We start from the raw sequence: 19,355 nt of genomic DNA on the forward strand, positions 1-19,355 counted from the left end.
CAATTATCCCAGGACCAATTTCTATGAAAGAGTCCTGGGCAGGAATGTAAAGGTAAAGGTATATGTCCCTTCAATACTCTTGATAACTTTACACTTAATAACAAATCTGAGAACTAAAGTTTACAAAAAAGATCAAGATCATACCTCTTCATTCCTGGGGGTATCTTATCTGGAGAACTTAATCGTATTCTTATATCTTCATTACCACATTCTGCAAACTCCTCATTTTCATCCACTTCAAAATTGTCATCCAAAGACCCATTACAGTATTCTTCAGTAAGTTTGCTTGTTGACCTACCAACAGGTTTCAACACAGGCAATTTATTGACTGTTCCATGACCCTTCAACTTTCTCTTGAGCTTATTACTTGCAAGCTGAAATTTGATTTGCTCATTAGCTCCTGTCTAAAAATGAATTACAGGACTAAGAGTCTATGTAATGCATATCCCTTACTCTTTTATCCTATCTACCACCAAGCAGTATCCTTAATTAAGGAAGGAGAAAATTATCAAGGATTATCAAACAGAGGAGTACCAAGGATTATCAAACAGAGGAGTAATGTCCAGCATTCAAAACAATGTGATTCTAAATCTAGCACAAGTACCATGGTGTTATTCAGTATCATGTGTAATCAATGATTCATGTCAAAGCCCTAATTTAGTTCATTCTTCTTTAAGGAGCAATAGATAAAACTGGATGGGAGTGCTACATATGTTAAACACGAATGTATTAACGTAAAATCTATGGGGTACTGTGAAATATAGGATGGAATGAGAAAAGTGACAACCTCAACAGACAAGTGATGTACCATCATAAGAACAAGGGTAAACTTATTGAAAGATGTAGCTATGAATAACAGTTACAAAAAAGCTGAAAAATGATAAAGTGTGTGTGTCTCCACAATCTATGAGCTATGGTCCACACAAAGAAATACTTCCTTTGCTCACTATCTAGCTATTATGTGTATATATGGCAGTAACAAGATGGAATTCAGTTGCCTGTGCCATCTAAGCTTGCTAATGGTTCCCAGTGAAGGTCGGGCAGCTGGGGTATGTGATGTCCCCATGGTTGTTCAATCTGTTTACGAATGAGGTGGTTAGGGAGGTAAATACAAGAGTTTTGGAGAGGGGGCGAGTATGCAGTCTGTTGGGAATGAGAGGGCCTGAGAAGTGAGTCAGTTCTTGTTCACTGATGATACAGCACCGGTGGCTGATTCGAGCTAGAAACTGCAGAAATTGGTGACTGAGTTTGGAAAAGTGCATGAAAGGAAAAAGTTGAAAGTAAATGGGAATAAGTTCATGGTCATTAGGTTCACACACTTTTCCAAACCCAGTCACTAACTTTGGCAGTTTCTCACTCGAATCAGCCACCAGTACTGAATCATCGGCAAACAACAATTGCCTCACTTTCCAAGCCCTCTCATCGCCAACAGACCGTACTTTTTTTCTCTCTCACTCTCATACATATTTCCCACATTAGCAAGGTAGCATAAAGAATAGAGGACTGAGCCTTTGAGGAAAAATCCTTATCTGGCCCCCTTCAATGTTCCTTCTTTTGGAAAAGTAAAAGGTGAAGGGGAGGAATTCTAGCCCACCCCTTTTAGTCACCTTCTACAACAAACAAGGAATACATGGGAAGTATTCGTTCTCCCCTATCCCTAAAGAAAATATATACATATATATTTCTTATAACTGATCGTCATTTCCTGCGTTAGGAAGGTAACACCAGGAAACAGACAAAGAAAGACCCATCTACTCATACACACACATGCATATACATATCAACATATGCACACATATACATACACAGACATACATATATACACATGTACTTATTCATACTTTCTCACTTTCATTTGTTCCCGGCACCACCCCACCCCACTGAAGACAGCATCGCCACCCCCTGCATCAGCAAGGTAGCACCAGGAAAACAAACAAAAAAGGTCACATTTCTATCTCACTTAGAACGTACTTTATCCAAAGAGATGTAAACATGAATGGTACTGCATGAAGTACACTGAGTCCTTCAACCCTGAGTACATGGGAGAGTGAGCCAACTAGAGACCATGTGTGTAAAAATGGAGCATGTTCAGTCATAAAAATCTACGAGGTTTGTCACACATGGCCTCCTTTCTCTGAGGTAGTTTCTCCTTTGCATATATAAATGAGGAGAAAGTGTGGTATAATGTTTCGAAGCTGTCAAGTACATTCTATATTCAAGAGTAAAAGTGTGGGATAGGCAGATGAATCATTTGCAGATGATAAAAAGGGATTCTTTTCCTTGTCAAAATCTAGTATTAGTGATCAGAGGGAATTTAGCTTGTTTATAGCATTTATATTCATGTTTGTTCTGTGGAGAGCATATATTGTGTGTGTGTCATGTGTGACGCCTAATATGGTTGGAATTTTTTTCAGAGAGAAGTTAACCATTCTGGGTGATGGGAGGGTACAGGTTAGGTTCAGAGGTATCTAGGGTTTGGAGGGTAACAGAATTCTGTGGTGATGCATCATTCTGTTTTGCGTGAGCTGGTGTTCTAACTTTGTGATGTAGTGTTGCACATTTGTTGCTTGAATAATGTTAGGATACTGTCATATGACTGTGAAGTCATCTGAACATGAGAGGACTTTTGCACTGTGGTCTACAGGAGATAATGGATGATTAAAAGTCACAATAAAAAAAAAAGACTAAAGAAGGTTGAGGACTTGGAAGGTGAAGCCATTATGAATGATTTTGGCTTTGCTGCCCCCTAGTATTTCTTAATTTTATTCATTAACGAAATTTAAAGCAATTCTTCTCATCTTCATTAACACACTACATCTAATACCAGACACAAGCTTAACCTGTAGAGAATCATGCAAAGCTTGGAAATTCACTAACAGCACTGTAACCTTGGTTCATATGGATTCAAAAGTACATCTGGCAGTTTTTAATGTATATAAGCGTAAAGAATGAAGGTGGTCAGAATAAGTAAATCCACACCACCTATAACCAAAACAAAAGCAGTGAGTACTTCCAGATTACATTCTATGCTTGCTCATTATCATCAAACTTTTCCTGTTTTGAACAGCCTTAACCCAATACATTCTAACATGAACTCTGTCCAACAAAAGTACTGCCGAAGCTAAAGCAATGACAGATCAAATCTCAAGAGCCTGCCCGAAATACCTAAGCAAGATGGTTCTAGAAATCAGTTTCGAAAATCACCTCTGACTGGTTGCTTTTGCTTGGTAAAACTTCTGACTGATGCCTGTCTGACTGAATGTTGCCAAAATTAGGTCCTCACCAGATGATTCTAGTAGCTTGTCACTTCGGAATGACACACCCAACTTGCTTTCAAAGTTCACTTTCCACATTTCTTTGTCCCATTTTAACCATTGACAAACTGTTCAAACATATCTTATCACCTTAATATCAAACAGAGGAAATGGCACTTTAGCAGTAAATCTATTATATAAGAGTCCTAATTTAAAAGCTCAATGCATCCAGAATTGCAACAAAGTGATTTCATTCCCAAACATGAGGGGAAATATCTGTGCTTGTGAGGTGGGTGTCCTCTTTCTTTATCTATTCACGTTAACTGGGACGAGAATCTACTTAACATAAAATGCAGTACACTTCACCACCTCTACCAACCTTTATTAATTTGCAAATTTCCTATATTTCTCCATTTCAATATGCTCAGTACTCCAGGTACTTTTCTTCCTCTTGATACTCTTTCAGATGCTTAAAAAACGTTAAGTGTTATCCACAAACTAATTCATCCTAACCTCTTACTCTCCACTTAACACACTCAACTCAACTTGTACTTTAATTCTTTAATGAAATCCATACACCAAAGTATATCAAACAACCTATGTGACCACAGAACTTACACTTACAACCTACCCTGAGGGACTGTGGCACTGGTACCATGATGGGTTGTAAGAGTCGAGTAAGCTGAAGTGGAAGAGATCGCACCTCCACAGTCTCCTCATCAACTTCTTCACCTTGCATCAAGTGGTTATGCAGATGATCTATCAAAAGTAGTAAATAGCTGAGTGTCAGTTTAATGTTATGTTTCATTTAGAAGCTTAAAGAAGTGATCCACCAAATTCATGAACAATAAGTTTGAATTACCTCAAGTTCCAATTTACCCTTATGATAATGACACTTTACCCATTTCTCCATACTCATTCCCAGTTTATACAAATTGGAGGCATATGTAGAAATTAATACCAAAATCACTGAACAGCATGCACAACTGTTATGTGTGATAGATACTAGTACAGAAAACCAGAGTTCAGTTTTCTATTGTCATACTTGATCGTCATTTCCTGCGTTAGCAAGGTAGTGCCACGCAACAGACAAAAAACAGCCAATCCACTCATATGGACACACACACACACACATATATATATATATATATATATGGGAGGTAAGTTTGAATGGAGAAAAACTGAAGGAAGTCAAGTGTTTTAGATATCTGGGAGTGGATTTGGCAGCGGATGGAACCATGGAAGCGGAAGTGAATCATAGGGTGGGGGAGGGGGCGAAAGTTCTGGGAGTGTTGAAGAATGTGTGGAAGTCTTCCACACGAGAACATTATCTCGGAAAGCAAAAATGGGTATGTTTGAAGGAATAATGGTTCCAACAATGTTATATGGTTGCGAGACGTGGGCTATGGATAGAGCTGTGAGGAGGAGGGTGGATGTGATGGAAATGAGATGTTTGAGGACAATGTGTGGTGTGAGGTGGTTTGATCGAGTAAGTAATAATAGGGTAAGAGAGATGTGTGGTCATAAAAAGAGTGTGGTTGAGAGAGCAGAAGAGGGTGTTTTGAAATGGTTTGGTCACATGGAGAGAATGAGTGAGGAAAGATTGACAAAGAGGATATATGAGTCAGAGGTGGAGGGAATGACGAGAAGTGGGAGACCAAACTGGAGGTGGAAAGATGGAGTGAAAAAGATTTTGAGTGATCGGGGCCTGAACATGGAGGAGGGTGAAAGGCATGCACGGGACAGAGTGAACTGGAACGATGTGGTATACTGGGGTCGATGTGCAGTCAATGGATTGAACCAGGCCATGTGAAGCATTTGGGGTAAACCATGGAAAGTTTTGTGGGACCTGGACGTGGAACGGGAGCTGTGGTTTCGGTGCATTATACATGACAGCTAGAGACTGAGTGTGAACGAATGTGGCCTTTGTTATCTTTTCCTAGCACTACCTCGCGCACATGAGGGGGGGAGGGGGTTGTCATTTCATGTGTGGCGGGGTGGCGACGGGAATGAATAAGGGCAGACAGTATGAATTATGTACATGTGTATATATGTATATGTCTGTGTGTGAATATTTATGTATACGTTGAGATGTATAGGTATGTATATGTGCGTGTGTGGATGTGTATGTATATACATGTGTATGTGGGTGGGTTGGGCCATTCTTTCGTCTGTTTCCTAGTGCTACCTCGCTAACGCGGGAGACAGCGACAAAATATAATAAATAAATATACTCTCTTACGCTTTCATTACTTACTCGATCAAACCACCTCACACCACATATTGTCCTCAAACATCTCATTTCAAACACATCCACCCTCCTCCACACAACCCTATCTATAGCCCACGCCTAGCAACCATAAAACATTGTTGGAACCACTATTCCTTCGAACATACCAATTTTTGCTTTCTGAGGTAATGCACCAATCTCCCTATAATAATTATCTTTCAGGAAAAATGGGGTTAAAACAGAAAATGATACATTTCATTACCCAAAGTAATAACGCGCAATACCCTTGTCCACAATAACGAGGACAATGGTATTCTTACACCAAAGAATACAGGTCGAGAACTGAAAACTCCTCATATGTCACTATCACTGTCATATTCAGCATCTGAGAGGTGCACAAACATTTTGACAATTTCAGGATCTTCACTGTCTAAATTCATCCAACTTACAAAGCCTCCTATTTAAATTCTGAAGCAGTGAAGTTGTCATTCAGAAAGTCAATTAACACTACAAGAAGCCATAAATTATGCCATGCATTTTTCAGTGTTGACTGTGTCACTGATTCTCATCCCTAGGCAAGAAGAAATACAATTCTTAATTATGAATTCTTACTTGAATGTGCAGAGCCCATCAGAAAAAGAAACAAATTTAACCACACATCACACAAACTCCTTCTTGCAATTGCACTTCACCTTGCAAATTATCCCTTGATCCATGGGTATGGATTAGTGAAGTATTCACATTGCAAAAACACTTCTAAACTCTATTACATAAGCAGGAGGATAAGACCAACTATGCAATCCTTCAACAGCTCAACCTTATGACATTGTTGCCTAACCTCCACTACATAATAATTCTTAAACACATAGTGGTTATTTGTTTCATGATCTAAGCCCATTTATTACATTTTCAAATCAGAGGTAACACCTTTACTCCCTTTATGGAATAAGGATGGGCACTCTTGCCTAAAACACACAAGTTAAACATAAATGTGACTGCTGCATTTTCTAGTGAAACACAGTCACTCTCTCATTTCTTTCCTTCACACCAGACATTTATTGTTCATCTGCAGCAGCAAGTTTGCTCTTTGCATGCAACAAGAGAGTAGCCTGGTCTTATCAGCACTATAAATCTATTCTGAACCAACGTAGTCATCTTTCATAAAATCAAAAAACTTGCCAACATACTTTGCAGCACCCTCTCTTATCTGCTATCCAGGTGCTAGGACAGACCACATCCTAGATAAGTTTGATGACAGTCTCAAACAATTCCAAGAAAGTGATTTTTGTTATTCTGGTGGGGATGAACATTGCAGTTAATGGGAGATCAGAAGAAATACTAGAAAGTATAGGGAACTTATTAGCAAGTCTAAAGAAAGTCGAAGGAAGCTTATAACATCTGGGTTGCTGTCAAGGTATGATGTCAATTCCTGTACCCTCAGTAGAATGTTGAGGATAAACAGAAGAAATGAAGTTCTGTAGGGAGGAGGATAGTTTGTTTAGTATAGACCTGTGGGACCATAAACACAAATGTTCAGAGCATCCTTTCAAAACATGAACTTATATCCTATGTAATTACTGAAAAACCAAACATTATTGCATTGCAATCTCAGAAACATGGACAAACTCTGATAATAAACATTTAATCACCAAGTTAGCAATACCTGGATACACTCTATTTACAAAAGATCACTTATACAAGGTAAGCAGCGGAGTTTTGATCTACAGCTGTGAAAGTAAACAAAGCAGTCAAGTCTTGAAACTTACAATCCAAAGTAGAGATAATTTTGAATTAGAGTACATATTTTGAGTTTTCTGTTCTCAAAAGTTCAGATTTCCAATACTCAGCCTGTGCCACAAGTTGTTCAGCAAGATCTCTACATACAAATCATTTTACAATTTGGATCAAACTTCACTTCTTTTATCATTAAACTGAATAAAAACAAATTAGAATACCTTTGAGAGCACAATAGTTGTCGAATACCTTTGAGAGCACAACAGTTGTAGAATACCTTTGAGAGCACAACGGTTGTAGAAGGTCAACTTGGCATCACAAGGTCCACACTCCAAGCTGATCCATACACTGCGACGTTCTCGATGTTGAACCAGTGAACTCTCAATGAAAAAGCTGGGAAGGATAGGAATATACATATATTTGTTCCGGCACACAACAGGGCACAATTTTTTTTAAACTACTACATATACCAAAGAAACTAACAAATGCAGTGTAATCAGGTGCCAAGCCATGGAAACACTTAAATAGAAAAAACAGGCATGAGACAAAAACTAAACTTTGCTGTTACTAGTTTTCCATATTACGACCATAATCAAAAAAGAAATAATGGGAAACCAAAAAAGTTTCTTTGGAGCTTTCCCTATTCTATATCACCTGTCACCTGAGAGTTTGGTCTTACTGTATATAACATTCACTATGTTTGTTCTCAACGGAAAGCATGTGACTGGTTCAAGAAAACTTTATCAAAACACATGTTTTGTACAGTCAGCATCAAAAGTCTTTTCCCTAGCTTTGATAACAAAATACAGTCAGTGTACACTAAAACTTGGACTAGTTGGTATGCCTGTTAACTACCCCCTAACATGGGATAGAAAACATCTCAACCTAGTTTCATTCACACAGATATGCATCAATTCTTGGCACAAAATATCTTAACAGTTTTCTAAAGTACTTAATGTTTACATCTCAATCACTATCCATGGTTTAGTTAAATAATGGCTTCACAAGACCTAACTATAAAGCTGAATGTATTAGAATTATGGCAATTAATTTAAATTTCTCAAATAAACAAAGAAAGATGGAGGGATAGATTGATCCTGCAAACTGTACATAACACATATAAGTAACTTTGCTATAAGTAAAACAGCTCACTTTAAATTTCTTATTACACCTTTCCCCAGCTTTGCACACAATATGCATCCCTGGAAAAATCTGATTACAGTGAAACATATAAAGTGGGTGAAACAGTTTAAGTGAAAAATAAGGATGATTCATAACATCCTCAACAGTCCCGATTTTTCACTGCTGCCACAGAAAATCAAGTATACTCACCAATTCTGTAGACAAACTACAAAAGAAGCCTTTGCCTAAATTACATTAAGACCTTCAGACATCTGTTTCTAATTTCAATCTTCCTCCCAAATCACCGAAATCTTTTACATTTCCAAAATCAAAGAATGCTTCACTCTTGTCATCTTGGCATTTACGAAGTCTGACTGAGTCACACATTTTCAAGGTTACTCTGCATTCTTAACTAATCAAAACTTTCCTATGAAACTCTTTGGCCTAAATGCAATCCAAACACATATCTTCCAAATCACTCCTGGTTATGGAACAGAATCCCAAACATCAGCTAACTTTCCCATATAAGGCCATACTTAACCCTCTAAACCATCCAACTCTCTCTCCTCCTCCTGCAAGTGTCACTGATGTTTTCAGTATACAAACTGATCCTTCCTGATTTATCTTTATATCATTATACTTGATGGCTGTTTCCCACATCAGCGAGGCAGCGATCCTTCCAAATATCACCTAAAATCCTATTCTAACTTATATAGGACAACCTAACTAGCAAACTGAACACAAAACTCGCACAACACATTCTGAATGGTTTCAACTTACCACAACCCCAAAGTCACTCACAAAGACTTTGCCTCCAAAATCCTCATGCTCTACATTGGAATTTCCCCAAGAGGGTTTCTTTCAACCCTCTTCAAGCTATTCCAAAATGACCTCCCATAACCTGTTGCACGCCACAATCTGAAGGCTCTTTAATAAGCAGATGACCTCATAATCACATCACAGCATCCTAACACTACCCATGCACAAAAAACTAGCTCACTCAAAAGGGAATGTCTGCATAAACAAGAAACCTTCCATATCCCTCTTAACCCTTAATAGACCTAAATCCTACCCACACTCTCCTGTCATCCTAAATGGTCATCCACTTGTGCTCAACTATCTCCAACTATATTGGGTAACACATATGACATACAAAGAAGACATTCACTTCCTATACCATAAACATCCACACAAAGGCCATAGAGAAACTAAATACCAAAAGAACACTCCATGATATCAGATTTTAAAATGCTTCCACTTGTATCCCTTACTATCAATTCATCCACTCTAACCTAAACAATACCTCAAATACCTTGTCCCTAAACCTGCTAAATGCAAATGTAACATGTCTGTAAATCACCTGAAACGGAGTAATCAGATCAATCATCAGCTGCATTACAACCACAAACATTCAGCGCGTACAAAACAAAATGCAAATACTGCCAGTACAATCTCCATCTACTCCACATCTAGTTCTTTATTACACTGCAAGACCTACCTATATAAAATACTTCATAACTGACCACCAACCCCACAAAGAAATAAAAACAATTGCAGCTCATTCACACCCCAGCTGTCTATACAAGCAGGTCTCTTGTAGATTTCCCCTTCCCTACAAACACAACAGTAACAAAACACATAAACACCAAAATGACCCAATAAGCATAAAGCAACCACAGCCTAAATAACCACCTAGTCTTACACACTTCCATAACAGATATGTAACGCACAAAATTCATTCCCCATGCAAGAAACATATAGGGTCATACATATAAAGTGCCCTCAAAATGCTCATCCCACAAGTGTAGAATTCTCTGTACTGTGAAAATACACTGTCCACCCCTATGCATTTTCAAATGCAATACTCAGCTAAGGTTTATTGTGGGAGCAAGCAGGTGAAGTTCTCAGGGTGCTATCACAATACATCTGGCTGCTGAGACTTGTGTTTCTAATAGTGTGAGCACCAGCAACCTGTCTCAATGTGCCTCAGGCTATGTTGAGGAAAGGGTGTTTTTTCTTCACTCTTCTAGGCTACCTCATCATATTTGGAATTTTGCGGTACTTCAAGATGGTTAGCTCTTACCTTTTAAAGGAAGAGAAAGCCCAAATTCTCACCTACAAGCAAGAAAATGTAAGTACATAAGAATTTCTTGGCACACTGGGCACTCAAAATGCACTATCATGGGGATGCTTCCTGCAACACCTCATCACTACCTCACCTCATTCATAATATCAAGGCCCTATGGCCCTAGAACATGGATCTATAATACTTCAGAAACCTTGCCAATTCCATGCCCAAACCTCTGCAGACAGTATAAAGGCCAAAGGAGAGATGACAAAGTACTGAAATATATGTGACACATCACCTTTAAAAATGTATGAGGAGGTGGACAAGGTATTTTGCTGACACTGTAGGTAAGAGAAAAAAGGTAAGTATACTCATCTGAAATTACAATCTCCAAGCATGTATAAATCAACCTTTCTTGCCTATATTCTAGACACAATCCACAATGCCCTGGTTCAGTCTAACGACACCATGTCAACCCCTGCATACCAGACTGCTCCAACTCACTCCATCCCATGCACACTTTACATCCTCCTGCAAGTTTAGGCCCCAAGCATTACATTACATTCACTGTCCCCCTCCTCCTTGTCTCCTCTATCTCTGACACATATGCCATCTTTTCAACATCTTCACACTCATCCTTTCCATACCAAACTATTTCCACACTCTTTTTTTTACTCTTTCAATCATACTCTTCCTACTGCCACACCTCCCTCACATCCTTTCATTTCTTACTTAATCAACCCTCCACTCTACATATTATCCTCAAAAAATTCATTTCCAAAACTTTCACCCTTTTTCATGTTTCCTCATCTAGAGCCCACACCTCACATCAATACAACACCATTGGGACTACTATATCATTAAAAATGTCCATCTTTGCTCTCGCCAACAATGACCTTTCATTCTAAACACTCCTCAGTGTCCCCCTCATACAAATCCATGAAATGGAAAACGCCCATCTAGTAACACATATTGACAATATACAACCAAGGAAAAAATCTAAGCTGTGTACAGCCAGAACAAGTGGATCAATGCTGTCATCTCTGTAGCGATCTCTACTTGGCCCAGGACAGATCCAAGACACATGAGCTGTGCTATCTACATGGGAAGACAGCTAAGGGTAGAGAAAGCCAGTGATTCCCCACTATAATGACAGAAGGCTATAATCTCAATATTTCTAAAGATTATCTTTTGTTTGAGGGACAGACCATATAAGAGAAAAATAAAATGGGGAAGAGTGAAGCAACGCATTCTGGTTCAATGCAAAGTGGGTGAAAGGTGTATTTTACCTCTGCACATGAGATGGCTCTTACAGATTTTGAGATCAGCTCACCAAGAACAAGAAAGCATGATTATGCCTGGAATAAATACTCACGTGTCTCCACAAGAGTGGCAGCGATAGCCTTCGGCAGGTATTGTTAATCGCAGCCATGTAGGAGGAGCCACACTGGGAGTGAATGGTGGCAAATGCACGCCATCAAGTTGCCACTGGGTTAGGTCACTGCCCTCAGATGGGGGATTATTGTTCGAAGGTGGGTATTCAATTACCTCACCCTCACTCCCACCATTAACCTAAAAGCAAGAAAATATGAATATTCAGCATAAGACACCACCTCTGTTTAAGTGACAACTGATATACAGCCTTTATAACTATCAGTAGTCACTAAATATTCAGTAAATGAAGCACTAACCAAGCAAAGTTTTCTTGAGTTTAATTCATCCTAATTACTCCAAGATCTCTTTCTAAGAAAGAGTCTTGGTGTTACACAGGACCTCCTTCCTGAGGATCCTGCAGCTTAAGACTGCACTAAAAGTAGCAGAGAAATGTGCACTCTTTTTGAGTGAAATTTCTTTCATGACTTTTCACAGTATAATTTCATGCAGGATGACTCCAGTAACACCTATATACTTATTTCCTGTCCCAGGAGTCCCTTCTGCTTTTATGAAGTTCCTGCAGCAACACTCATAAAAATGCTATCAGAATGACTATACCTTCAAGCACACCTGTCTTTACCCTGCCAGATAACGTCTGCTTCCATGGTTCCATCTGCTGCCATGTCCATTCCCAGGTATCAAGTAATGTCATTTCCTTCAGTTCTCTCCATTCAAATTCACAGAAAAACTAACCTAATAACCTCACTTTTATTCAAATTTACATTTAATTTTCTCCTTTCACATACTCTCCCACATCCAGACAACTTTTGCAGTCTCACTTGAATCTGCCAAATGCACCGTGTCATCACTAACAACAACTGGGAGGGCAAAAACAGGTATTTAAAGGTCTAGTAGTCCCAATAGTGTTGTATGGATGCAGAACATGGGCTATATATGAGATTGTTAGAAAATGGGTGAATGTGTTGGAAATGTAATGTTTGAGGACAATATGTGGTGTGCAGAGGGCTGACTGAGTACTGATGAGGATGAGAGAGCAGTGGTAATAAGAAGAGCTAGTTGAGAGAGCTGCAGAGGTTGTGCTTAAATGGTCTGAACATATGAAAAGAATATGCAGCCACAGGTTAAACTGAGGATATATCTCTGATGAGAAGGGGAAAACAAGAAAGTGGAAACCAAATTGGAGATGGAAGGATGAAGAGAATAAGAATTTGAGAGCTTGGGGCTTGAAAGTGCAGGGGAATGAAAGACTTGCACAGCATAAAGGGAAATGGAGCAATGATGTATACAAGGGGCAACATCCTGTCAACATGCAAACTTCAAGCCACTTCCTTGCCCTCCATCACACTATCATAACAATGCTTATGAGCGGGATAGCACATTATGAGCATTATCTTACTATGGGGTTGCCTGTATGGCCTGGTGTTAAGTGCAGTATTTCTTATCAGTTTTACTGCTATCAATACAAAGTTAACTACACTGTTAAGAAGGCAACAGGAATGTCTCCCTATAACACACAAATAATAATCATAGAAGCTTTTACACCAATAAATGCCCAAATATCTTAACCCTTGCCTCCAACTCTCATATCAATGATATGCATACATAATCAATCTCCTATCAAATTGCTGTATAATACTTCACATCCTCCAATATGATCCACGAAAATTAACTGTCTGATAATTAACTCACAAAGCTGTTAAGGTATGCCATCAATTCGATGTTTTCCTTTTCTGACTGGTCCAGTATCTCGCTGCCCTTCTTACACCATCCAATATCGTCATTCTTGGGAAGGTTTCTATCACAGCTTTCATACTCGATACCACTTTCACTACCTTCTGACATCACCACTTCAGCTTGAATGGGCATAGGAAACATGTCATCACCCTCAGACTCCAGTTTGTCCTCTTCTATTGCTTCATCTACACTATTCTGATTCATACAGTCAGTATCATCATCTCTGTAGCACTTTAAGTACTCTTCTTCCTGATGTGATTTTTCGGACAAATTCTTCAGCTGGTTTGCCTGTATTGTTGAGAGTTGCTGGGCAAATGCAACTGCAACCTGCTGCACTAGGTCCACCTCACTCATTTTTTCTTGATTAGGCTTTGAAAGATTCGTTGTCTGGCATGCTTTTGGGATTCGCTTGGTGATACCTACCTGTCGTTCATTAACATGCACATAATTCTTTTTCACCATATCATTTTTAGATATTAAATTATTCTGTTTATCATCATGACTTTCATTTTTTAGTTTCTCCTTTTCATTACAAATCTTTATGTTCGTATTCTTTCCAACATCACTCTGAGCAGCAAGAGAACTGACACAATTCTTAATTTCACTTGAGACCTTTCTTTCAGTATTTCTACTAACTTCAGAGTCATCAAGATCACTCACTTTTACCTCCATCAAACTGACAGTACAGTTATCAGCACCACTGGCTTTATCAACCCTTTCCTTCTTGATGTCAAGTAAAGGTTTTGTTTCCTTACAGTTAAGATCCAAAGGCTTGCTTTCTAATTCCTTCATTTTCAACGTTTCTTCTGTTTGGCAAGTTATATCACTTACGACTTTTTCTTCCTTAACAGCACCAACAGCAGGCTTTTTCAAAATATCATCCTTTATACAACTTTCCCTCTCCTTGCTTTCACATTTTTCCACACAACTTTTTTCAACATTTTCAAATGGCTTTTCTAAATTTTCAGGCTGCCTTTCCCGTTCTTCAGTACTCTTAGAATCACTTTCCGAGTCACTTTCTGAATCAGATCCATCAGAATCAGAGTCAGAGGAGGAGGAATCACTTTCACTACTGGTATCAGAATCACTCCCACTGCTGGTATCAGAATCCCCATCAGAATCATCCTGATCGGACTCAGAATCATCACTATTGACATCGGCACATATGTTACTGTTTTCGATGCTACTCCCACCCCTAGGGTTACTACTACTACAGAGAGTTTGGGGTTCCTTTTTCAAACCGTCTTCACTCCTGTTCACTAGCTTGTGTTTAACGTCACCATTGTCATCCGCATTCACCTTACTGCTTACTTTACTTATATTAATAGCACCTTTGCTCTCCTGACAAATTTGCCCTAACTTTCCTTTCTCAGTAGGATTTACAAAACCACAAAAATTTTTCTCAGTTACATTTATTTCATGTACCTCTTGTTTATGATTACTTTTGGTACATGCTTTCGCTGTACTAACACCCTCACATGCTTTAACAGAATCTTTTTTCTTTGTTACGCAGGGTGAAGTATCATCACCTTGTCTATTTGTGCTATTACCGCATACTTTTTCAACTGGCACAGGTACTGAATCAACAGTTTTTTCTCGAAATGAGTCTTGAACTTTATCTTTGCAATTTGTGAGCAGAGACTTATCAAAAACATTATTACACTGTTTTACATACGTACTAGAACTAACAGTTTTAGAAAGATTTGTAATCGTCTCTTCCTTCGCACCTTCAGTTGCTTGTACAAATTCTTTTAACTGTTTAAGCCCATCATCTGCATCACGTGAGTTAACTGCTGGATTCCGTACTTTTGTGTCAGGTGCACAAAACTCATGTTGTTCTAAACATGGGCCAGATGTGCAAACTGTAACTTGCATTTCTCTTACTTCCCCCACATTAGCATCATCAACGTGCATGGCTAATGGTTCTCTCATCACTCCTACACAGTTATCCTCTAGCTGCATCTCCAAAGGCTCTGACTCCTCGTTAAACACTCTAAGTGTCTCTTTCCCCGATTCGATTTTCTCTGAGTAGTCTTCTGTAACTGGCTGCATTATGTATTCTTCTTCATATGCTGCAATGCAAAAGTTTCAAGATTAATTTCAATTACAAGTATTACAAGAATATGAAACCATCAACTAACATGAATTATTCAAAACTTGTTAGTGGATACAAAAAGTAGCAGTAAAGTACAAAAAAAAAAAAAAGGAATACCACAGACAATGGCCACTTTAACTATCACATCCATATTTAGTAATCACAACAATTAAGCATAACATTAATCTGCCTAAAATTGCAAAATGATTTGATCAATACTCAGTTATTTCAATTCTTTTTCAAACTTTCTATATGATTTATATAACAGTCTTAGGTGCACACAAAAGTGCTGCCTAGGAAATAAATATATCCACTAACAGAAACACGATCCTGTACAACCAACAGGACAGCTTCATAATGTCCCAAGGATGTAAGGGAATCAAAGGGGGGTAATGGAGCAAAGGAAATGATCCACTGTGAGGATGGTGATGAAATAAGGTGCATTACAATAAGACAAGGTGGCACACATTGTGAAACTAAGTATTACTTATTTCATACATAATTATAATAAGGGAAACCACTAGAAAAAGAGTAGAGAAAATATTTCTTCCTCTGATGGTTCTCTTTTTCTGGTACATTCAAACTTAAAGCTTCATCAAGCAGATATTCTGAAAATGCATAAAATATTATCATAACTGCTATATCCTACTTTTTCCCTTGTGTGAGATATCTATCACCATTCAGTCCAATCCCATTTACATCTTATCAACGAAGTGCAATCAGCTTTGCATGTTTGTACTGTCCATAAGGATATATGAAAGCAACAGCATCTTATGTATAAAAGATAAAATATATTTTCTGGTGATGTATTACTGGTTGGTGCCTGTTGAACACATCAAGAGTTACTGAGCTCAGCTCATAATGTTACAAAAGTATTACAGTGAATTCTGACAATATCCCAGACCCTGAAGAGCAAAAAGCCTTCAAGGAGACACTTACTTGTGTGGTGAGTGTAATCAGTTGGAGATGTGAGCGCCAGGAGAGCCTCAACAGCTGTCCTGGCCTCAATATCACCCTCTTCATCCTCCCCATCCTCCTCTTCTCCGGGCTGATGATGCTCCTCACGAGACATCATCTTTGAACCCTGGAGATTTCAAAAAGTCATTACTCAGTGCTATATGGTACAACAATTAGTATGCAATTACCAAAAAGTCAATACCTAACATTAATTATAAGCTGAAATAACTGAAACTGACAAGATATAATTATAATACAGCTTATCAATATAAGGAAAAAGAACATTTATCAAAAAGCATGAGAAATCATATGGCTAAACTGGCTTTCCTTAATGACAAAGGCTGACATAAATTCCAGGTCATACAAATACAAATACCTGTAAAATTCCTAAATATTTCCATTATAAACCCATGGCTCTGTGACTTTTTCAGGATCTTTATCACAAACAGTTCTCTGATTTCCCTTATTTACATTAGTTATATACCTGGAGTACCCAAAACTTTCAGTCAAAATTCTCTGCAGATGATACACTTCTTAATAAGAATCCAACATTATTTCATTATACAATCAAATATCAAGGAATAGCTTAATATAAACATTTGAAATACTGTGCTTTTAGGCATCACGATAAAAGGCCATCTTCACAGAAAAATCAATGAGAATGGTAAACTTCTACTCTTATTTAGACAAACTTAAATATACTAACCTTTTACTGAAAATGTGAACAAAAAACAATGACAACCACATCTTCCAAAATCCACCCATCCACCATCTCTTGCATATCTCTTCCCTACCCATGCTTGGAGTCTTGGAATTCTCCTATATATCTCAATACCAATGAAAATCCATCATACCCAAGCCAAAAGGCACACATCAAAAAGACAGATTCCAAATACAGGAAACATACCAGCCCTCTCTGTATCTCAAAACCTGGTGTGGAGCTCTGTGATCACATACCTTGAAGGAAAAATCAAAGTCTGATACTAAAGAAACAAATATAACAATTATCAAGGGACTGAAAACTTTACCCCTACCCTCTCCATACTCATATCTGAGATTTGGATAAACCTTTTTTCTCTGAGGCATAAAATACACTCTGGTGGGGAACACAAGGCTTTTTCTGCCTGCCACTACCTTTACAACTTGGCCGTGACCAAATTGATGATATCATCTACCTATCACCTCTTGGACACATGGAGATCGCTTTCAATAGGTTGCAGGCATCAACCCAAAACTGTTTGAGGTTGGTAAAGAAAAATATTTAAAAGGGAGAGAGAGAGAGAGAGAGCTGGGCAAATCAAAACAAAAAAGGTTCATGAGACACCATTCTGTAACAGGTCTTTCAAACTCACAAGGAGAATGAGAGTTAAAAAGGAAGACTTTCAAATAAGATTAATCCTTTCATGAACATTCTGAAAAGTTAATTGCCTCGTGAAGAAAAATGTTTGTGTATGTGTTATGTATACAATTCTTTTTTTTTCTTTTAAACTATTCGCCATTTCCCGCATTAGCGAGGTAGCATTAAGAACAGAGGACTGGGCCTTTGAGGGAATACCCTCACCTGGCCCAATTCTCTGTTCCTTCTTTTGGAAAATTAAAAAAAAAAAAAAAAAATGAGAGGGGAGGATTTCCAGCCCCCCGCTCCCTCCCCTTTTAGTCGCCTTCTACGACACGCAGGGAATATGTGGGAAGTATTCTTAATCCACTATCCCCAGGGAGACAGCGACAAAGTAAAAAAAAAAAAAAAAAAAAATATATATATATATATATATCAGCTGGTGGCTGATTCATGTGAGAAACTGCAGAAGCTGGTGACTGAGTTTGGTAAAGTGTGTGGAAGAAGAAAGTTAAGAGTAAATGTGAATAAGAGCAAGGTTACCAGGCACAGCAGGGCACAGTATACAATTCTATGTATGAATATATTGTGCACAGTACTAGCCTTGTCAACTCTTTACCTTGATAATATCATCAGAGGTTTTACTGCAGAATGGTCGGCTCTGTCTCTTTCAGCGAATAGATGAAATTCCATCAGGTCCTGGTACCAAGTTCTACATTAAACTGTTCAATTGCTTCACTTAAGCCACCTTCTGATATATCTATATTCATAATGGTTTATCTTAATATCACATTTGCAGCTTGTATAACCCAATACCATTAACTAACATTTCCATGCTTTCTCCATTCTGAATTTCCCTTATAAAAGCCATGATTTCCTAAATAATTTAAGATGGTTTACCTTCCCTTGTAAAAGGCTGTCCTACCTGATAAATGAACTGTAACGATTTAATAATTTTGGGTATATCAAATTTTCTTTTTCTTGAGAAAAGGGAGACAGTAAGAACTAAGCTTGACCTATTTCCAATATACTTGTAGTGATAATTCTAGATTATCATTTTCCATCAAGATCAATACATCTAAAAAAATATATATATCATATTTCTTCTATGAAATTTCAATCTGACAGTGGAAAGCTTTTAAGCTTAGAATACAACAAAGACCTACTACAAATGGCTGGAAAGACTTTCTCTATATATACATGGGGTACCACATCTAGATTCCTTTTCAAACTCATAAGGGAATGGAAATCAGTTATATATTCTTACAAATTTGGGAGAAAAGCTCATTATCAATGTCATCCCAATCTAGTGTCATCGTCCAACTTATCAATATACCACATCAATATTATCAAGTTCTCTTTAGACCAATAATCATGTCTTTAAGCCAAGTTCATCAGGGGGAAATGGGATAAATCATCATATTCTAGCA

At 38.1% G+C, this 19,355-nt stretch overlaps 1 protein-coding gene across 2 annotated transcripts in view; it reads right to left on the reverse strand.

Annotated features, from left to right (window-relative positions):
- The window catches only part of LOC139761155 (uncharacterized), a 34,150-nt gene that overhangs the window by 14,075 nt on the left and 720 nt on the right, over window positions 1-19,355 (reverse strand). Inside the window, exons 1-7 of one of the 2 annotated variants that reach the window (XM_071685118.1) lie at window positions 18,545-18,980; window positions 16,572-16,716; window positions 13,493-15,609; window positions 11,784-11,980; window positions 7,496-7,611; window positions 3,886-4,013; window positions 145-374 (exon numbers count right to left, since the gene is read on the reverse strand). In XM_071685118.1, the coding sequence (XP_071541219.1) occupies window positions 145-374; window positions 3,886-4,013; window positions 7,496-7,611; window positions 11,784-11,980; window positions 13,493-15,609; window positions 16,572-16,707 (2,924 nt within the window). In that variant the 5' untranslated portion in view covers window positions 16,708-16,716; window positions 18,545-18,980. Of the gene's footprint in view, window positions 1-144; window positions 375-3,885; window positions 4,014-7,495; window positions 7,612-11,783; window positions 11,981-13,492; window positions 15,610-16,571; window positions 16,717-18,544; window positions 18,981-19,355 lie in introns of those variants that run through there. The other variant, XM_071685117.1, reaches the window with a different exon arrangement.

Source organism: Panulirus ornatus, chromosome 39 (assembly GCF_036320965.1).
Source record: "Panulirus ornatus isolate Po-2019 chromosome 39, ASM3632096v1, whole genome shotgun sequence".
Taxonomy (NCBI): Eukaryota; Metazoa; Arthropoda; class Malacostraca; order Decapoda; family Palinuridae; genus Panulirus; species Panulirus ornatus.